This window comes from Corvus cornix, chromosome 17 (genome assembly GCF_000738735.6).
Source record: "Corvus cornix cornix isolate S_Up_H32 chromosome 17, ASM73873v5, whole genome shotgun sequence".
NCBI lineage: Eukaryota > Metazoa > Chordata > Aves > Passeriformes > Corvidae > Corvus > Corvus cornix.
The window spans coordinates 2059228-2081441 of NC_046346.1; the positions used below are offsets into that span (position 1 = coordinate 2059228).

The 22214-nt window shown below is 48.3% G+C and overlaps 1 protein-coding gene across 3 annotated transcripts; it reads right to left on the reverse strand.

Moving 5' to 3' along the window:
* Nucleotides 1–78: 78 nt before the first annotated feature.
* GSN (gelsolin) lies at nucleotides 79–21278 on the reverse strand. 3 transcript variants are annotated; one of them, XM_010397841.4, is made up of 17 exons: nucleotides 9935–10158; nucleotides 8608–8809; nucleotides 7913–8067; nucleotides 6920–7081; nucleotides 6566–6715; nucleotides 6219–6308; nucleotides 5175–5307; nucleotides 4867–4955; nucleotides 4331–4546; nucleotides 3614–3747; nucleotides 3039–3129; nucleotides 2708–2878; nucleotides 1901–2075; nucleotides 1466–1590; nucleotides 1224–1301; nucleotides 750–810; nucleotides 79–513 (listed from the first exon to the last, which is right to left on the reverse strand). In XM_010397841.4, the coding sequence occupies exons 1-17, from the start codon at nucleotides 10067–10069 to the stop codon at nucleotides 344–346; spliced, it is 2337 nt and encodes a 778-aa protein (XP_010396143.2). In that variant the 5' UTR covers nucleotides 10070–10158; the 3' UTR covers nucleotides 79–343. The 3 variants fall into 3 exon arrangements, with proteins under 3 accessions (XP_010396143.2, XP_010396145.3, XP_010396144.2); XM_010397843.4 differs by lacking the exon at nucleotides 9935–10158 and adding an exon at nucleotides 21242–21278 and having other exon boundaries at nucleotides 266–513; XM_010397842.4 differs by lacking the exon at nucleotides 9935–10158 and adding an exon at nucleotides 20762–20803 and having other exon boundaries at nucleotides 266–513.
* Between the last annotated feature and the right edge of the window lie 936 nt (nucleotides 21279–22214).

The following is a 22214-nucleotide window of genomic DNA, read 5'->3' on the forward strand; positions in this document are numbered from 1 at the left end:
TCTGTAGCCATTTAGTAAAAAGTCCATGTGCAAAAGATGGCACAAAGAAGGTTTTGGTTTCTACGATGTGTTCAAACGTGGGATCTACAGCTGCTGTTTAATGTTTTCTTCTTTGTAACAAACCCCACCATTTGTGTTCCTCCCATATTACATACAAGCTTTATTGTATTAAATATAATCAAAGCAAGGAGTAGGGTCAATGACTGGTCATGATTGTTTTCGGAAATTATTGCACAACTAATTGGCTATTAACATCATTTCCTCGTTAACATACATCCTGCTGGAGGAAGGAGCTCTTGAAGGCATTGAAGGCACTGAACTTGCTCTGTTTCAGACACATTCCTCACACATCCACGTCTGCCATTGCTCTCTGCAGGGGATCCACAGCCCAATAGTCGTCGTCCCAGCCCAGGAACCATCCTGAGAAGGTGGGAGGCTCGAAGCCCTGTTTGACAATGGTCACTGGGGTCCTCTTGTCCCGCGTGGATGGGTCTGTGTCAATGTAGCGTTTGGCTGGGGACACAGAGAGGGGATCTCACTGAGCACCAGGCCTGCAGAGCAGCAGCTAAACTGGGCCTAAATGGCTGCCAGAGAGGCAGCTTCACACTGGCCATTTAAACAAAAATAACCACTGAAACTTTGTACCCTGTGGTTTTATCTATGCCTGTTAGAATATAAATTGCCTGAGTCATGATCAGACAGTGGGAAAATGAGAAAGGGATAGCTCAGAGAGGAAAATGTGACATTACCAGATTTCAGTGCCTCAGTCTTTTCTTCTTCTTGGGCATCTTTCCCAATCCATACAAAGACCTAAAGATAAAAATACGCATATTAATTACTTCAGCAACAACCAATCTCTTTATGAAGGGATAATTTAGACGAAGCCTCAGTGAACAGAGTGTGACACAAACCAGAAAATTCTCATATTGGTGTGCCTGACCAAAGCTATTGGTCAATAATGAGAATTTTTTTTGCCTGCATTTTATCTCCATGAATTGTAGATCCTTGAACAAATTCTATGCCAGCTTAACATCAGGGGAAAGTAGCAGATGTTTGAACATTTCTCCATAAAATACCAAAATTCATCTCCGAGTTGCCTCGTGGCTGATTTGTGCTGAATCTGTAATACAGCAGCACTTCTGGCTATTGTGGTTCAGGTCTCCACCTAGAGCCAATCTGTGCCTACTCTTTGCTCCTCTTGTTCCCCTGGGAATGTGACGCACCTGATCCCATGTGTCGAGGAGCATCACATCATCTGTGGCAAGGTCATCCTGAGTCAGATCTCCAGGAACTTCTTCAATCTGGAAAACAGAGGGTTAAGATGAGCACGGGCTTCAAGAATCACTACCTTACTGACATGAAGAAAGATCAGGTGTAACCCCTGGTGGGGCGCTCAGAGCAGCTGGGCCTGAGCTTCTCCCAGCCCTGCCAGGTGGATGTTGAACAAATGCCCCCAGACACTCACGGTGAAGCGCCCGCTCTTGTTGGAGCACGCGAAGAGACGCGGGGGGTGAGTGTCCATCTTCTTGTCCTTGAGCCGGGGCGAGGTGCGGTACGGAGCTTTGCCACCCAAGGCTGCCCAGAAATTGTCTGCAAAACAGAAAGAGAGACTGATGAGAAAGAGAACAGAAAGAGAACAGAAACAGAAAGAGAACTTCCTGTTCATGGAACCCACATCGGGGTTGTAGTTTGGGTAGGACTTGAAGCATTCTTCTGGCTCAGAAAGTCCCAAGGGCCTACAGACATGAAAGCACTGTTAAACACCGAGAATACCCTGGAGAAGCCCCTCTGTGCCAATGTCCACATCTCCTTGTTCTGGGAGACAAAATATCCATGAAATAACTGCTGAGGATGTGCAGCTACACAGAAACGATCCCAGACTCCACCGTGGCCCCCTCACCTGGCTCTCTGCCCTCAGCAACCTGTACTGGGCGAGCTCCCAGTATCTTCAGCAGCTCCTGTGCTCCCGATTTCTCAGCATTGCTGGCTCCTTGGCCAACCCACAGGTAGGCAGCAGTGGGAGTTTTCAGGACAAAGGCATCATTGGAGTTCAGCTGGCTGGCTGTAGGATCCAGCTGAAAAGAAGGAACATTGCAGGTGTCAGAGGTAACCATCCTCTACACAGAGCCTGTTACCTCAAAATCAAACCAGAGCCTATAGTTGAATAAACAGCAAACAAGATACTCCATGTGAGCATGTCAGGCTGTCAGATGTGTTGTACCTTCCCCGTATCCCAGCAATGAGTTAGACTTTCCACACAGGAAGAGTAAATAACTGTTTCAGTGTGTGATTACAGGTACACACGACCTATGGCAGGAGTGCCTGGCTGTCATTGTGCCAGTCCTGGTGGTTATGGCAGCAGCTTTAGGAGCTCACCAGGGAGCCCATGGCAGAGCAGTCCCTGCTGCCAATGCTGATCAATCATTAACACCGACTCCTCTGTGTCAACAAGGACAGGCCCCTTGAAGCTGGAAACTTGGGAAGTTACTGCAGTCACAAACCACTGCCCTCTCCTCACTAGGATTTAATCTCCCCCTTGTTGTCACACAGAGGGGTTTGTGTGCATTTTCTCTCAGAGCAGTGGGGCTCTGAACCTGTGTCCTGGCCCAAGTTCCACTTCCACAGAGGGAATTGAACTCTTCAACTGGATCATGTTTCCATCATGGGCTGTCCACACATCACCAAGGCTGACTCGCCCTGCACATACCTCCACTGCTCTGGTGGCTCCGGAGGTGCTGGAGCGGACCTGGAACAGCCGCGTTGCTGCAGGGGCTGTCTGGCCTCCTTCCCGCGAGGTTCCACCCTTGTAAACAATCAAGGGCTTTCCACCAAACATGCTCATCAGGTGAGGGGGCTCTTTCCCTTGCACTACTCGTTTCTGGAGAAAAAGAAACTTCCTGTCAGTTTTGAAGAGCACAAGATGTACCAGAAATGGCTTTTACAACCCGCTGTCGAGCTGGAATATTCACAGAGCACCCAGCTGAGCCAGGTGTTAATACATATACATTCTTTATTCCCTGCTGGGTTTGTCTCTTTACCTGCACGGGGCTGCCTCCCAGCTCCTCATCCAGCTGCACTGTGAGGAATGCAGAGGTTGCAATCTCATCCTGTGTGGAGTCGGCGCCCTGCCTGGAGAACAAGGTCAAATCCCAGCTTCATTCTAAGCCTTTCTCTCCCCCCCACACACACACCTTACAGAGATCAAGAGGAGGTAAGGAAATCCTGTGTTACCCAATCTCTGCAGCACTTCATTCAATACAAAGGAGAAACTCCTTATCCTCTATTGTAGCACATCGAGTACAGGGGGAGATAAGAACCTTTCCTAGATAAGCAGCACTTTCCTAGATAAGCACAGCTTGATCCAAAGAAGGGAGTAACTACCAGTGGGGGAAAAAGGAAAAACTAAAAAAAGCTCACAGTTATTCCCTCCATTGTTCTACTTCAAATGAAACATCCCAGACCTCTGGTATTGTTTTGTTTGCAAGGGAAAGTTATCCAGGGTGAAGTTTTATCTCCCAAGGTTCCCCTGAAAGAGGGAACCAGCAGTGATCGATTTTCCAAGTGGACTTGCAGCCCCCGGGTTTCCTAACTTGCCCCAGGATAAGTCCCTTACCAGGTGTAAATGATCTGTCCCTGCTTCCCGTCGTGCTGGTAATCATACAGGATGATGTAGCTGTCCCCTCCGTAAAACTGCCCGTACGTGGCGGGGTCCACCGGCACCTTCTCGGAGCCTTCTATTCTCCAAATCTGGCGGGAGAGAAGCAGAGGCGCTGCAGAACGAGCCCATTCCCGGCACGCGTTATCCCCGAATTCCGCATCCCGGAGCTGGCGGTGCTGCCGCGCCCCCTGCCGGAACCTGGCAGGACAATTCCCACCGGCTCCAGCAGCTCGTCCTGAGCGCAGCTTTGAGGATTTCCGGGGCGGGTTTCATCTGGCAAACCTCAGCCGGGACCTCTGCGGGCTTCTGGACAGCCCCCAGCCCGTTCAAGCTCAACTCCAGCCCTGCTTCTGTGCTCAAAGTCATGAACCCAGGTGCTCCAAGACATTCACCCCTCACACACGTGATGGCAACAGGGAGAGTAACCAGGAGGAGGAGGAATAAATCCATGTCCACAGTGTTGGGAAATAGTGGAGTCAGAATCAACCCCTTACCTGCAGGGCTTTCAAGACCCTGATGGTATTTCTGGTGCCAGAAATTCCCCCAGCAGTTACAAGACCTCAGTGTTGATGACTCTCCAGCCTCCTCTTGTCTCGCTGCTCTTGCAGCAATGCCATTAAGTAGCAAAGAAAAGTTTGGAAACCTTCCCAAAGGGATTGTGCCACTGCTGACCTGTTTCTTGCCAGAGCCATCATCCTCCATGCCGTGCTGGGCAGCCATGGCCTTGGAGCTGTGCAGGGTGGCCGCGTCGAAAGGGACCTGCTCGATCTTGGCAACGTGGCCAGAAACGTGAGGCTGCCCCAGCCCTTCTGTCTGGTCCTTGTCTCGCCAGTTCTTGAAGAATTGCTTGAACAAAGGTGTCTCACCACTTTCAGGGAGGACTTGGATCTGAAATGAATGAGCCTTTAGAAGCATCTCCCTAAGAACAGCAGGTTTATCTACTCCTTTTTTCCTCTTTGGAGGGGTCATGGAAAAGGTAAAAGAGCGTCCAAGAGGAAGAAACTTTAACTACCAGCTGTATTGGGGTAAATGCTGGTTTAGGCCAGGAGCACCACTGCAGAATCTCCCAAAACAGAGCAGATCACCCACAACAGGAGCTACTTGAGAGACTGACGGGGACAAGTCACCTGAGCCATCCCTGCTCTGCAGCCCCTGGCCCGTGGGGCAGAAAAGTGACCCCAGTGCGTGGGGCTGCCACAGGTCCTTACCTGGGTGTGTTTGGGATAGCCCATCTTGTCAATGAACTCTGAGGCTGTTTTCAGTGCTGCCTTCTTCTCTTCAGAGTTGGCACCTTTGCCTTTAAAGAAAATAGACAGAAAAGGGGTCCGATTTTTTTTACCCAGAGAAGAAACTGTCCCAAATACCTTTTGCAAAAGTAGGAGGGCCCAGCCTTCCAGATGCCAAATAGCAAATGGCAATTGTTCAATCTCTTTCGTGCCTGTTGTGATGGCTGAGAGAGAACAACTGCCTTTCTACTTATGATATTAATTATCTTCTCCCTGGTTCTCTCTGGTACCTTTCCAAACAAAGATCTTTCCATCTGTGCCATGGTCCAGGATGAAGCAGTCATCAGTACTCAGGGCTGCCTGGGAGAAGGGGTTCTCATCTGCCACCAGGGACACTGCCATGTTCCCAGCCCCATTGGAGACCTGTGACAACACAGCATGGAGGTCACATAAGGCACCCTCTGCTTCCTCCTGCTCCGTGGCCATAGCTCAGAACTCAGGGAGGGGAAGGGAAATCCATTTGAATGCACTGGCTGCTGCAGGCACTATTGTTTTCAAACAGGATACCTCTGACACAGCAATAGTATAGCAAAAATATAACACTTACTCTGAAAATTTCAAGTATTTCTAGCAAAGCAGATACTGCTGGGACCAAACAGAGATTGCACCAAAATGGTAAATATCCTCAGCACAAAAGAAGTATCTTCTAAAGCAAACCAACTGCACATAGGGACTGGAGGGTAACTGAGAACAGCCTCCCTGTATCAAGTGGGGTTAAAAGTCTGAGTTCCTCTACTGACTAATGCACAAAGTGCCACATAACAAACCATCTTGGCAGATATTCACCCCATGGATACCAGAGGCTGCTTAGAGAAGATTCCTTCCAAAAAGTCTTGGACATTCTTCTCCAACTCACACAGCTGATGTCAAGTGGCACCTTCCAAGTCATTGCTTCATCTGGGTGTTAGAAAGGGGCAGGTCCTGCTTCTCAGGCTCACTGTTTCTGGTTCTTTCCTGTCACCTTCATAACACAATGCCTGACAGCAAAAAAGGAAAACTCCCTTTTTCCCTCATTTGTCTCACACTCCACCTTTCTCTCAAAAATTCCTGAAAGTCCCAGCTGTCTCACTAGTCAAAAATGGTGACAAACACAACAGAAAGTACATGGACATGTGGTGTAAGCACCCCAGGTTCATACACAAAACTTGTTAAGAAGCAGAGTGAGGCAAGAGTAGGACTCAGAGCAGCTCAGCTCCTCTCTGCTATTCCACCTCCATCTAATTTCACAAAGATCAGTCCACTCTCCCCAGGGTTATGTCAGGGTTCCTTGTTACCTTGTAGAGCTTCGCCAGCTTCCTGTTGGCTGTGTCGGTTTTGGTCTCATCAGGAGCCCCTGCTGGCAAACTGGGCTTTGGTCCCAGGACCTGTGAGGGAGAGAAAAATCATTACCAGCCAGTCCCAAGAGGATCTTCCTTCCCAGGTGCTCCAGTCAAGAGAATGAGTAGAAGAGAATTCCAAACCAATCATGTAAATACACTCTGATGTCCCAGTGGGGCGGAGGACCAGGTCTGCATTGAGCTGTATTTACACTACAAACACTTCACATGTAAAGACACACCCCCCTTTCCTCCACACACAGCACTTCCCACTCCAGCACTGACAAATGGACAAAGGGAATAACCTGGAGCATTTCCTCCCGCTCGGATCCCTCCTCTGACACGTAGACCTTGGCGCGCCCGTTGCGCTCATTGTCCCGGATTCCCTTGGCCAGCACCGTGGCCTTCAGCCGCTCCTGGCGGTTGCTGTCGGAGCCACACCATTGGAAGATGTTCTGGGGGAAAGAGAAAGTCACCGTCAGAGCTTGACAACTCCTCTCTAGAGGAGACAGGGCTCAGCTGGGACTGAACAGTGTCAGTGTTTCAGGATGCTCAGCACTGAGATGGCTTCAACTGAGTGGGGAAAAAACCTTCCGTAAAATGTCAGACACCTCCTGCCCCCGGGATTCTGCCAAACATGCCTTTGACATGGTACTCACACTGCCCAGGTCCAGGATGAAACAGTCCCCTGTGTTGAAGCTGTCCCAGCTCACAGGGACCTCCGTGGCCCGGACCGTTCGCCTGCCTTTGACCTGCAGCAGCCTCTGCACAGTGACCTCGTTGGGAACCACGTGTCTGAAGCCAGAAGCCACACCACCAGCCTGAGGGGAAACACAGGAGCAAGGATTCACACTAGGACTGGAGGGAAGAGTGTATTCCCATCTGCATAACATGTCCTGCCTACCAGAAATTATCCCAAGCTCAAGATTCACTTTTTCTGCTGATAAAGAGACACTGGGAATTATTTATCAGTGCAGGCAACAGGACCTATGTCAGTTATCCTCAAAAAAAGCACAACTACGCTTAAATGAATGAAAATAACAACAAATGAGTGTGAAATAAAACAGAAAGATCAGGAAAGTCTCAGACGTGAGGCAATGTGAGCACTTTGCAAGCATGTGACCTGATATCACTTTGCTTGTGCCTTTGGATTCCTAACAGATACAATTGATCGACTGCATGTTTTCACTTCTATCCCACTTTATTGTGATGGCAGGGAGGAGTAACTCCCACTACTGTTCATCTCCTTTACCAAAACATTGCACATGCTGAGAGGGTGGGCTCAGCACAGAGACTGCAAGGTCAAACTGTTATGCAAGTGGGGAGAAATCAAATCTCCTGGGTAGGCGTTTCCCATTAACTTTGCTGCTTCTTAAATTCATTCCAGGTGCCTTGGGACTGTTCTTTCCTCTGCCTCTCAAAGAAAAACAAAACCTTGATTCCTAAAACTTTCTGGGGCTTTTCTTGTGTATTATTAATTCAGCCAAATCTCTCCCACTGGGATCTGCTGTTCTCCACCCTGTGCAGTTCTAAGTCATTGAGAACATCTGGCTGAGAATGGGTTTTGAACAACTGGAAAAAAGGCAATTCTCACTCTCCTGGGAATTGGGCAGGATGCCATTTCTTGCAGACTAGGTTCTGTTATCACCCACCTTGTATTTGATGCCAGATTTGAAGTAGCCCAGGAAGGTGGGGGACTCGTGGCCCTGCACCTCACGGTGCTGCACAGCCTTTCCCTGCAGGTGCTCATCCATCTGCACAGTGAAGATGGCAGCAGCCCCACGCTCATCCTGAGAGCTTTCATCACCTGAAACATTGAGAGAGACACTGGGAGGGAATGCAGGGTCTGCCTCTGCATTCAACTGTGCAAACACACAGGGAGAAAGCAGGTTTAACTGTGATACTGTCAAAGAGTCTGGGGTTTGCAGCCTGTGGGGAAAGCCTTGGCATGGTACTCTGTGACATGGACTGCAGAGGGCAGTTAGGAGAGGGAAAAATCCCACTCCCTGATCAGGAGGAACACACCTGACCTCCCTCCTTTCAGGCAGAAAGGATTTCAGCCAGCCCTTTCCCCTGAGATCTTGTCTTCCCTGTGAACCTCTGGAGAACAGGGACTTACCTGTGCTATTGCCCAGGACCAGCTGTTTTTACAAACAGAGGTGGCTGTACTCCCTATTGCAGAGACCATGCAAATATCTGAGGTGAGTAGGGCTATTTACAGCCAGAACTGCATTCTCACTGTTCTGCTTTTTATTTCCTTGGGTAACATTAACTGGCCATGGTGGTGCAGTCAGGCTCAGGGGTCCCTCTGGGCTCCCAGTTCCACAGGGACACTCCCAGCACTCACCCAACCAGAAATGCAGGTCGTACTGGAGGTTCCCGCTGCGCTGCTTGATGGTGTTCAGCACCAGGTAGGAATCTCCAGTGAAGAAGTCTCCATACAGGTTTTTTGGCACTGGGACCAAATCAAATTTCTCGACCCTCCAGATCTGAAGGCCGGGTTCCTTCCCAGCCTTCAAAAACTCTGCGTGTTCCACCATGGTGACAGGCTGGGGGCGAGACAGAGGATGCTGTTCAGCGTGCAGGACACAAGGAAGGATTTAAGTTACTTCTCATCTCTTAATCTGTTGTGCCAGGCAAAAAGTGGAAAGATTCCTTTTTTCTCGTGCACTGAGTTTTGAAGGGGGAAAAAAAAAGGATGGGTGTGGAAAGAATCGCTCTCTATTGCTCAGCTTATTTTCACTTCCAATCACCTCTAATTCCTGGTTTATTCCTGACTTTTCCTCTTCTAAACTCTATTGTCTCTCTCTCTGGATTTTAATCTCTATATTTTCCTTACTAATTTATAACTTTTCAGTATGACACATAAGTGAAGTTTGACATTCCAGGCTGTTGGAAAGAAACCCCTTTTAACTCCACATGTTGTACATCCTGCACAAACATGATTTACAGGTTTTCTAAATCCAAATGGAAAATGCTGTGAGTATCATTGAAGATTTAGGTAATTAACAGGTTTCTCAAAGCTTTTCCATTCTTACCTGTTACTTTGACTGCTCCCTTGCAGGAATTACATTAACTTACACAACATCCTGTCCTAAGGACATTGCAATTTTGGTTTAATATGTTTCTTGCCATACTTATGCAATATATTAACATGGTGCAATATCCTTTTTTTTTAAACAAACATAATGAACACTTTCCTCTCTTGTAAAAGAATTCACTTTGATAATTCTGAAAGGAAATAGAACATTTCTGGTGTATTGGCAATGAAGTCTGTCCATCGATCACACCACACCTTTGACGCTATCAGATAGCAGGGAAGAAAACATTGCAATATTATAGCAGAAGCATTCAATACTTTGACAAAGAAGATGGTTCACAGCAGCTGATGGACAAAAGTAAAATATGCTCAGCTTTCAAGGCAGAAACAAAGAATGTTACAAACTAGAAAGCAAAATAGTAAGTTAGGTACCAAAGCGATTCCTAAGCTGAAATCAAGTATCAAAGATGGAAAATAATTAACTTTATCATCAGGATTCCAGTCAGACTGAATCCTCCCAAATTCCCACTAAAACCTGGACAAAACCCTGACAAAGAGTTAAAGGAGAGTGACTCCTGTAAGTAGTTGGAAACCAGAAGTTTTTCAGTGTTTAATTGTGATGTTAATCACTTACCACAGCTGAAAGCACAACAGCTGCTGTAACAACATATCCAAGCCCTGCCACAGACATGGAGCTGACACAGCTCAGCTTCAGAGCCATTGTGCAGAAAATGGTGAGGAAAAGATAATTGAAGTCCTTTCTGCCCATTTCTACGAGCAAATGGGCTTCTCCCTTCTCCCGCAGAGGCTGTGAGGAGTCCCAGCTCCCTGCTCCTCTCGCTGCTGGGGAAGATGAAGGGCAGAAGCCAATCTTTTATCGGGGACAAACACACCCACCCCCTCGGCAGCACAGGGGCGTAACGTGTTTGTGCAAACAATCCTGCTGGAATCCCAGAGCCTCCTCCAGCCCCTCGGAGAGCCTGCAGCCCAGCAGGCACTCACTGCACACAATGTGCTATCCATTACCGACAGCGCAGTGGGGGTCACACAGGCCAAATATCCACTCACAGGGAGAAATTAAGAGACATCAGCAACAGAGGCAACATTTTGTCAGCTGAGAGCTGGGAAGTTGATGAGACACAGAGGAACAACAGCACGGCTGCTCCAGCTGGCAGCGGATGCAGGGAAAGAGACTTTGGAGAAGACAAGGATTCAACTGAGCAACCTGAGGATGGGGGAATGCACCCTCAGCTCCCTGAACTTGTCAGAGGAGCAGAGTTCAGCCCCTGCTTTGCACCTGAATGAACCTCCACACACGCCACTGTCAGAGTAGCAGCTTGGGGGAGGTTGGGGATGCACTGATGGATTTCAGCTCCCAGGTTCACAACAGAGCATTCAGAGTCTGGTAGGTGACAGAACAAAAGCTCATTCGGTAATTCAATAATTTCAATAGCAACACGCTGTGACAGGAACACAACAGCCATCAAACCTACTCAGCCCAAAGGAATTACAACAGGGCTGACTGTAGCATCCCAGTGATCTGGCACCAATAAAGAGATTATTCTCCCAGCCGTCTCACACTTCAGCAAGTTCATCTATCACATTTCCCAAGTGTTTGCAGTGAGTGAGCTGTGCAGGAAGCTTTCCCTGTGGCCCTCAGGAACAGAGCAGCCACACAATGTGGGGTTGTGCTCCTGGGCACTTCTGCTCTCAACACACCCAGGGGAGAATTACTGACAGGCTGAGCTTCCCACTGCCAGAATCTCTCAAAAGATGCTTAAATAAGGGGCCAAACCCTCCACCCACAGAAGTCCACAACAAAACTTCCACGAAGGAAAGAGCAGACGCTGCTTTGTGCTTTCTCCACTCTCCATGAGGATATTTTCTTTCCCTCTCTCCTGAGAACACTCTGCTGCTCTCTTATCCAAGCTGATGCATTTTAATTTGAAATGTCACCTTGGCAATGTACCTTTGAAAATTTCACTGGAAATTCTCAAACTGAAACAGACAATAAAAACAATGTGCTAGTCCTGCTGGTATTTCTGATCTCTGTGAAGGAAGTTCAGAGTGTCAGAGGTCTAAGTCAGTGGAAAACATGTTGGAACCTTGACTCCAAGGAAGGCAGCTGGGAAAGGCTTTGGCAGCTGCAGCAAACCCAAACCAAAATAACTGGGTTGCATAACATTAGAAAGAGATGGGTCCTTTCCAAATGGAAAAATACTCTGGACTTTTTATTACTAAATTAAATACCTGTATAGTGCCACACCTGGGCAAACCTCACAGACTGAAGGCAAAAAGACCCGGGATAATCTTCTTTGTTAACATCCCACTGTAGGAGATAATGTAATCTGCAGATATATGCAGATACAATATTTTTGAAAAGCAATTTATTTAGTCTTCTAATTAATTTGGTATTTTGTAAGTCCAAGCTTGCATTGCCAATGAGCTGCAGTACGTAAATACAGGCAAAAAATGGAAAGAGGGCTACAGTGCATAAATTGTATATTATAGTGCTCTTTCGTAAAATTAATTAATCTGAGCCATTCCCGGAGGGAATAGGTGTAAATCTACCCCAACAGCTGGTTTGGGTTATTACTGCTGGCAGCAAGTGTTGCATTGTTAAATCAAGCCCCAGAAATGTTTGCTCTGGACATGGTTCTGAGGCATTTGCCAGCTGAGATCGCCAGGGCCCTACTGAAAAGGGTGTCTCCTGATGGAGACATGGCAAATAGGCACTCTTCAAGCTGCTGATAATAAAAGTGTCCAGTTCAGTCCCAGAAAGGGTGCTACACACAGCCAACATCTTGTGCAAAGGAAAGTTGTTTAAGGAAAACAAGGAAAGGGGTTGGAATACAGGATTTCAGTGCAGATGGATCAGCTAAATGACACTTGGCTGCATAGTGATAAAAACGAGAACTTAGGAAAATTGGTCCAACGATTTGAGCAACCATTGGAAGACAACAAGTTCATTATGGTCTCCAGATGTGCAGTCACACCACCAGGACAGGCCAGCCTGGGAATGCCCTGGGATGGAGTCTGGCCTACAGGAACAATTCCAGGGATTTGCTCCTGGGCACTCAACACGAAAGGCGCCACTCGGTACGCGAGGGAAGCGCACGCTGATCAAAGTCACAGACCAATGGCAGCCTGGAGCTGCTGCTCCAGGGAAGTGTGAAACGATCTCCTCGAAGCTGGAAGCTGTTTGCTTCAGGGCAAAGGCCAGAAAAGGCAGAGAGGCCCCCAGTCCCCCTGCTCAGCAATCCTGATACTGCTGTGCACCCTCCCAGTGCTGTGCTGTGCAAGCCCTGGCTGCTGCTGCTGCTTCCACCACCTCTGATCTGGGCCTCAGCTCTTGTCTCTCCTGGTATCCAACCCAAACCACCTTTCCTATTTTCATCCTGCAACTTGTAACAAACAGCTCTCTTTGCCTCCCTCCCTGAATTCTTCGTTTCTGCTCTGCTTATTCATCCCTGTGTCTGTGCCTCCCCCTCATCTGTCACAGTCACCTATGCCCTCACAGACTGACACCAGCAGCACTTTGGCCATTTGTCTTTAGCCTCCTCCGAATTTCTGCCCAGGAGCTGCCCAGTTCTGCACCACCCAGCACAACCATACTGAGAGGAATGTCCTGCTCCCTTCAGGAGTAACCTGTGGACATTGAGCCTGGAATCTCTTACTCTACCTCATCACACTGCAAAATCCATTGCAGGGAATAATTAATGTGTGGTTCCTCCACATCAAATACACTCTCACATCTTCACATCTACCACCATCTAAAGCTTAATGATGTATCTAAAGTAACTTTCTACAAGATAATATCATCCAACACTCACAGCAGGGAAAGAAGGAAAATCTTTATTTCATTCAGTAACTAGCCACTAACAAGAGAAAAATGAGCACAGCATTTTTTGGGAGGCCCAGTTAACTTGTAATAATTTGTGGCAATTCACACCTGAATATACCCACAAATATAGTCAGGACTTACCTGCACAGGGCTGCTCAGGAAAGCTTGGCTGAATTAAATGAGACAGAAACAAGGCTAGGCCACGTCCCCATGTGGTTGTGCTCATTTGCAGCTCTGGTGTCGACTCATGATGGGTTCAGATAATTTGTCTAAATTTGCTGCATAAACAAACCCCACACAGGAAGGGCTGCAGCCAACATGACATTTCACCACAGAGCATCCAAACCACCTGCTGCTCACTGCTGGACCAATTCATGCCTTTCTACATGGCAAAGGATGTATTTTTTATTTTAACAGATGACACTTGCAGAATATCAAAATAACTTGCAAATACAGACTGAATTTCTTAAATATGAGGAGAACAGTAAATCTGAGTAGAGTCTGTATCCACATTACAGAGTCATGCTGCAAAAATGCCCCTTGTGCACCAATCCTTATTGGACCTTGGGGGCAAACATTTGCATTTCCACCCAACTAACTCTCTCTTTCCTTTTATTTATTTGCCAAACATTGTCAGGAGAATATGAACTGCTCCAAATAAATAACAATATATGTCCTCAAAAGAAGAAAGCCTCCCTTATCTCACAGCATTCCAGACCTCCTATACCAAGTGCCAGAAGAGGTAAATCACCACTGTATTTCTGCTGCAACAACAGGAAAACCCTAAATCCTTGTTTTGCAAGAGGCAAAGGAGTATAATCCTCCTGGCATGATCAATCCCAGGAAATCTACAGGTTGTACTTGCCACAGTAACACCCCAGAGCAAGGGCTGCATTCTCCAGGTCTGAAATAGTGACACTGAAGAGATCACATAAACAAGAACCCCAGTAAAGTTATTTGCTTGCTTCAGGTTCAGCTCTTTATGCACGTTGAACACAATCCACACTGTCTGATTACCCACGTAGCCATTTCTTTATTCTCTGATCTGCTGCTGACTCGTAAAAACTCTGATGAATTAACAAAGATTGTGAGAATGAACAGCACAGGATCACTCAAGTTCTGACAATCCAAAACTCAGGACATGATGCTGCTGAACACAGAGAAAGTTTAGCACAGGATCCACAGCGATGACAGCACACCCTGAAAATGGAAATACTTGTTTATTCCTTCCGCTTCCCTGCCAAACCAGTATAGAATATCAGTAATTCTTCAGTAAACCATTGAAAATAACTCTGCCAGGACTTCAGCTTTGTTACCAAGGGGACAGGCACTGGAAAATATCTAAAGTGATGGATTAGCTCAGTTTTCAGTCTCCAGACAGCCCTAAATTCATATATACACAAAACTAAACCCATCTCCTTTCTTTCCATCCCTTGAAGAAGCCAGCAAACAAAGGTTATTTGGGATAAGAAAAAATTGGCATGGGAGAGCCTCCCCTGCCCCAGCCATGGTGACTCCATGAACTATTTCAGCTCCCTGTATGAGGAGCAGCACAGTTAATGGCATTCCCAGCAGCTACATCTTAACAGAAAAGCCACAAATCCAAAAAAATTCGAACTGAGTTGCCTAACTCAGATCAAGAGTCCAGGACACAAAGTCCAGCATTAGCTGTACAACTGGCAAGTAGTTTTTTTTGCATGTTAAGATTCCTACTAAACCACTTTAGCAAATTAGAAGGCCCAGAAGATTTGAGTATTGTTCACTTTTTCCAGCTGTTTGTTTGCACTATGAGTCACATCAGTTCTATTCTGGTCTCTGTACCTTTTGAATACAACCCATTTAGTAAACACAGAGCTTTCAGCCCGGATGCACCCAGGCTGAAAACTTCAACACAAAAACCTGAGTTTCTTCTCAGTTGCAGTGATGTAAACTGGGGAGAATATTACTTCCATGGGAGAAAGCTTTGGAGATTAGACAGGTTTGCCGTCTGAAACACACCCAGGGAAAATCTGCTGATACAATCAGCTGGTTAAGAGTCCTGCCTTGAGCATAAGTGAGAGCTGAATCATGCACTTAAACACACACAGCACAGGGAAGGCTGGATCAGTGGAAACCACCGACCACTGTCATTCACTGGGGAGCAAAAATAAATCCAGAATTATACTCCAACACAGATCATTGTTCAGTGCTGAAAAAATATTTAAGGAGTGCTTATGTAACACATAAGACATAAACCAGCACATTAAAATATGGCTACCTCCCCAAATTATGTTCCAGAGAGAGAGCTGCTGGTGACAGCCAGAACACATTAAGGGAGGCAGTGAAGACATGCCTGTGGTCAGCTGCAGGGAAATGACACAGATGTTCTTCCTCCAGTCTCCAGGTCCTGCCTGTTCAGGGGAAATCATCTGCAACTTTATGCAAACTCTTTTTCCCCAGAGAACAAGCTGAGACATTCCTCTGCAGCACAGAAGTTGTTCAATCCATGATCCATAACCCAAAGAGGAACGGAGTAATACATTATTGCCAGAGAAAGGCTGGAAACCAGGAAAGATGGCCTAAACCAAGTCCAAAAGGGAAGCACAGAGTGTGGCCTTGCACTCCTCGTGCAGTATTGGGCCCAGGCAATGGGGTGAAAGGACTTGGAGTCATTGCTACACATAGGACAAGGGCAGGAGAGGTACAGGCAGGTGTTAGGGTTGAGTATAAGTAAGTAAAAAGCACATAAATGAATTTTGCTATTGCCACAGTGACATGGCACAGCAGGTCTGGTGTCACCACGGGGCCAGTGGGAGTCCTTCAGTTCCTGCCTTCCACATCAGCTCCACGCAGAATTCAACTTTCCGCATCAAAAACCCACACGGGACACAAAGCAACTCAGGATTAATAAAAATCAGTTCACTTAATAGACATTCAAAATCAATCCTTCTAGCTCAGAAAAGGTTCCAGGCTCCCGTGCTCACCTGCTGGCAGGGAACAGTCACAGACCTGTGTGACCCAAAGCTTCCTCCAGTCCTGCCCCAGCACACACAAGTGCTGGCAGCTTCTGCACATCTCCACCACCCTCCTCTTCAGGGGGAGACAGGACTCCTCCATTTCCCCATTTCCCATGATGTGGCTTCCTTCACAAACACCAACTTCCAAGTATACCAGTGTGGAAACGGAGTTATCAGTTCCCCTCTCCATCCTGTCCCAGTTCTCCTGACACATGCAGGTGTGGCCAGGTGTTAATGACTGTGGCTGAAGATGCAGATCTTCTCACTCAGGCTGTTCCCAGCTCCAGACCCAGGGAACGCAACCCGTGGGAGCAGCACAGCCCTGGCAGCAGGAATGCCCGGAGCACTCGGCTCCCATCCCGCCGGCACAGCCACAAGAGGGCAATGCTATAAACACACACGCCAGAACCATCCCTTCTTCCTCGGAGCCAAGTGATTAACAGAAGAGGGTTTAATTTTATCTCATTTCAAGCAGGATTCAGGCTTTGGTGTGGAGGAACCACAAGCATTGTCAGAGCAGAGAGCCTGAGAGAAGGAAAAGTCCTCACGGTGTCGGTGCCCACTGCAGCAGCCTCCGTCCATCTTGAGAGATCCCAGGATGATTCATTTCTTCCAGTGTTTTAAAGATGCTGTTTTGAATTGTAGCTGTACTTTTACTGCATGTGGAAACACTGAATAAATAACATATGTTTAAACTTTGGGTTTGGACGGTGTCCCACTGCCTGACTGCCCTAATACAGACAAACAGTTGTTTCTCCCACTCCAGTTGTGCTGGGACCTCAGCTGAGATCGGTTCCAGCTCTCCAGGTTCTCAGTGGGAGGTGAATGAGGAACAAAAAAGAGCAAAGGAAAGACCAAAACCACAGTCTATAGTCAGAAAAGAACACTCTGAAACAGGCAAAAGGAAAAAAAAGATATAAATCTTTAGAGTCCATACCATCTAAACCTTCCATCCAGACACCATCACATCCCAAATTTTGATCACAAAAACCTGACAACCTGGAATATCCTGACTGAGAACACAACTGCTCACCAAGTCCCAAAGCTGGGAAAACTGAACCAAGTAAAATAAAGGTCGTTCTCCGGAGGGCAGTGGGAGATCGCCAGAATACCAACCAAATCAACCACTCCCAACGCCAGCGGCGCCTCCAGGCTCCCTGCGCGTCCTGATCCAGCACGGCCATTCCACACTGGCATTTCCAGACAGCCCAGCAGTGCAAAGCACCCCAGAGCTCTGTTTAACTCCACTAATGTCAGAGCTCTATTTAACCTTGCAAATGCATCATTAGTGGATAATCAGAGATAAATACCTGGCCATCCTGCTGAGACAGGCTGTTGCTGCCTTTCCTAACTTCTCCGACCACACTTTCCTTCCCTGAGCAGGTGGGAAGTACTGGGTTGACATTGAATGGACACTGTCTGGCCTGATTTCGTCTGTGATGGGATTTATCAGTGTCACATTAACAGGCAGCTCCGTTCCAGCGCTCTGGATACACCCCTGGATCAACAGGGTGCACACACCGATGGACACAGCCGGCCCTGGGCTGTCCAAGGGAAGCATTCCCAGCATTTCCCTGTGCCATGGGCACGTTCCAGCAGTGCAGCTGGGTCTGGAGGGTAGGAACACACTGCTGCAGGGGCAGACAGAGGCACCCAGCAGTGTCTGACAGCTGATAAGCGGCCTGATGAATCTGCTCTGGCAGTTGGTGCAGTTTGCTATCAGGGTGTAGGACACAGTGTAAATATTGAAAATCTGCCAACGTCTGCGACTTCCTGGGAAGCAGAGATGAGGCAGAGGCAAAACCTCTGAAATCCAGACCTGGGGCATACACAGCGCTCAGACACTCCCACCACCGGTTCATTTACCTTTGTCCTCCTCACTGAAATATCCGAACGAACCTTCAAGTCAGAAATCCCTGATCACGACACTTCCCGACTGCCAAAGTCACAAGGACAGGCCTGAGGAAAACTGCCTGAGCACTTTTCCATTCTCTTTGTGCAAACATCTGCTGTGAGACAGTGCTGACCCAGCGTGACAGCTCTGCTGTGGCCCGGGGCTGTCTCCGGCTGCATTCCCTTCTCCCACTGCTTTGTGGAGCCTCCTGCAGTAAAACACTTCCCGAACTGCCAAACCCCAGTGTTCAGCTCAATAGCTGTGCACTATCCCCACCTAGGGAGCTTGTGTCTGACACAGAAAAAATAGTTCCGGCATGGCTCAGAGCTGAGAACTCCAGCAAGTTTAGTGCTTTTAAGGGAAAAGGATTAATCATCCAGAGCATTTCTTTCCGATTCCCTCAGGCTTCTTAGTGTCTGAAGTGATTAATTAATGATTAAGAGACTGAAAAGACACACACTTGAACTAATGCTGTGAGAAGCAGAACAAATGAAGTGACAGAGGTACACAAAGAGCTGCACAAAAGCTTCACAAAAAAATTTGAGGTTTTCTTCCTAATGCAAAACCTCAGTGACCTCTGAAAGCCACTGCACAAGACATCTTTTGAGTCTTGAGTTTAAAAGGATCCAAAAGAGATTAGAAGTAAACATATGAAATATCAATATATACAATTTTCTTTTCAGCTGAAATTGTTAGAAGAGATATCAAATACCCGGCCCGGAGTACCAGACAATCACTAACCAACACAAATAATACACATCTCGTTACAGACAAATTGTCTGTATCAGACTCTTCTGCCTTTTCGGGAAAAACATTTGATAATAATCAGGCAGAGGCAGAGACATACTCAGAACTTGATTATTCACATGATAATTCCCGAGTGCTGTGGAAGGGAACAGAAATCAGGAGCTTCTCTCTAGGCAGTAGTTACTGTGCCCAAGCTACTTCGTATCTGTGTTTAACCATGTTCTGCTTTACTGCAACCAAGCTGCAACACTTGATCACCTCAGCTTAAAGAACAAAAAAAAGTTTCTTTAGGTCTCCAGATTCCAAAGTAAAACAGGGCAATAGTTGTTTTGTGAAGTGGCACATTTCTGCCCAAAATCCTCTTTCCCATACATGCCACTCGGTAGCAACACTAATGTCTGGGACTGGGATTAAAATGGAAGCTTGTATTTATAAGTGAGCTGAAAGCAGATAGCAATCCTGAGCACTACATACGTCACAGGGCTATTTTAAAAATGGTTTGGTTCCCACCAGAATTCTGTAAAACATCCAAGCTACAACAAAAAGTTGTTTTATCTGAATTTGGGATGGGGGAAAGCATTGGCTCAGTCTGGGTCAGCAGTTGAACCTGCTGCTCCTTGCTCCAGAGGAAAGTCCCTACCCCTTCCCTGGCACAGAGGCTCAGTGACACTGCTGCCCACACCACCACCTCAGGACGTGGCTGCAGCACTCCCAAAATTATATAAAGCATTACAAAAACAGCCCTGTACTGGAACACATCAGGCAGCCTTTTAGCCAGAGCTGGCAGCAATCCCCCTGGTAACATTATCAGAGCCATGAACCTGGATTGCAGAGTGCTCCCATCGCTGCTTTGGTGATGAAAGGAACAAATTCACAAACGTGTTGGATTTGTGCCTGTAAAATCAAAGTTAAACTAGCAGCACCAGTAGCATTTTTGCTTTGTCACCCTTTCGACATTCAGAAGCAGCCAAAGATTTATGGCTGGTTCAATTTCCCCACTGTTTTCCCCATAGCACTGGAATTTTATCCAGCCAGAGAAAACCTCCACTCTGCCAAGAGCTGGAGTCATTCCTCTGGGGACACTGCAGGTACTCAGCTCTCACTAAAACTCATCTAAACTCTCAAATAACCACTGGAAAAATCTCTTCCTGTCTTAAAACATTTAACATTCCAGACGCTCACCATCCACCCTTGTCACCAACGAGGTGTGACTAAAATTCCCACCCTGTCTTCATGCTGAATTCTAGTGAAACCCTCAGAGCTGGAATTCCCACCACTCCAGCAAGTCTGGTGATGGTACAGATGACCACTGACACCCTGGGATGGTGCCTGAGCATGGGCCAGCATTCCCATTATCCGCTCTGGAGATGGACAGAGTTCAACCAGAGCCTGAAACCACACCAAGCCCAGGCAGTGGGGAGGGCAGGGAGGCGGTGGCGATGCCAGCAGCACCCATCCCATGGAGCAGATATTAAACAGGGCTGACTTCTGCTTCTCTCTGCTCCTGCACAGGCTAAGCTTCCATCTCCCACCTCTCTGTGGCAGAAACTATGGAATAAACTGTCTCGTGGACAAAATAAACCAGTTGCAATAGCCTGTGAGAGACTCATTTCTCAGCACTTAGGTTTCGCTTCATTTTTCCAGATGGATGTTATAAGGTATTCCGTAAAACAGTTTGAGAAACCCAAAGGAGGAGAGGCATTTAAGGAACCCCCACCCCCTCTGACTCCAGAGCAGGACACCCTGAGATGAGCCATGCTCTACTCCCACAAAGGAAATAAAGGAAAATTTTTTTTTTGCCGATAAACTTGCATCATGCAGAGTTGGTAGTGGAAAATGGAAATTGTAATGATCAGTAAGAAAAATAAGAGACTTAAGGGGAAACAATGCTAGTATCATCCTTGTTAGCAAAGTCGGATTTTTTACATCCAAAAGCAAATAACATTCAAAGCAGTTTTATTCCAAGAGGGATCTACTTACTAATGAGGCCTCCTTGAAACAAGTCATCCCCATAACTTTTTTTTTTAACACTCTTCCTAGGAAACATTTTAAATATGTTTTCAGTGTCTACATTTTTTGAATTTCTATTCAAACAGAGCTTTCAAACATTCTTCCCCCAGGCAAAGAACAAAACAAACAAGCCCCCACTGTTCCCATCACCACTCGCACTGCTTTCACCGGCGTTCACAGGCGCACCGGACTTGGGGGGGGGGGGGGGCTCCTCCGCTCCCCGGCCCCGCCGGTGCCCGCCGGACGGGAACTGCTCCTCGGCGGCAGCGCTCCCGCGGAGCCCGGCACAGCCCGGCACAGCCCGGCAGATCCTCGCAGATGCCGCAGGAAACGCCCCGGGACGGGACCCGGGACCCCGGCCCCCTCCCTCCGTCCCTCCGAGCCCAGTTCCCTCCGCCCGGCCGTGCGGCGAGGAGCCGGGGAAACGCCGGCAGCCGCTCCCGGCCCTACCTGGTGCTGGCACTCGCGGGCAGAGGCAGCTGCGGGGCCGGGCCGGGCCGGGCAGGGCAGGGCAGAGCCGGGCAGGGCCGGGCAGAGCCGGGCAGCCCCAGGGGCGGGACCCGGAGCTCCCCCGCCTCCGCCCCGCCGCCCGCCTCCCTGGGCGCGGCTGCGGGACCGCCGGGACACGGGCACCGGGATCCCGGCATGGCTCACCTGGGCACGGGTACCCTGGGCTCAGTTAACCTGGCACCACCAGTTAACCAGCGGTGAGGCCAGACATGATGCTGGTACCGCCCGTGCCCCCCCCGGACCTGCCCATCCCCTCAGCCACCCGAGTGTCCCCCCAGTCCTGCCATGGCCAGGTCCCTCCTGCCCTTCCGCTGCCACCATGGAGCCGCCGCTGCCTGCGGCCTCCCCACTGGAGCCAAGGTACATCATCCCGGGAAATGCTCACCAGCAAATCCAGGGAACGCCCGGAGCTCCCGTACCCCTGCTGTCCTCTCCCTGCTGCTCCCAAGGGAACAAGGCGGGTGTTGAGGCTCCGAACAAAGACGCCCTTCTCTCCCGTGCCGTGGGAGGCTCGGGCCGTGTCCCCTGCGCCGAGGCAGCAGGGCCGGGGGACTCGACCCTCAGAACAGGGCACTAGCAGGAGGTGAAGGCCAAGCAAGCACGGCGAGGGCACAGCTTCCACGTGCTGAGCGCACACAGGGTCATTGTCTCTGCCCAGGGCACTTGGGGGTGATAAGTATCTCTTCTCTGAGCTGGTTCGCCCATTTCCAGCTCTGCGTGGCCACAGCCTCTCTTCCCAACTTGTCCTTTTTCCACTTTTCTTCCAAATCTTTAACTCGAGTGTCTGTATGCTGAGGTTTGTTCTCATCTCTGGATGTTACTAACTTTTTCCTGACTTTATCCCTGGCAGATTGACTTTCTGTTTAGTTGAGATTTTCCTTGTGGTGTGGAAGACCTTGCACTAACTGGCAAA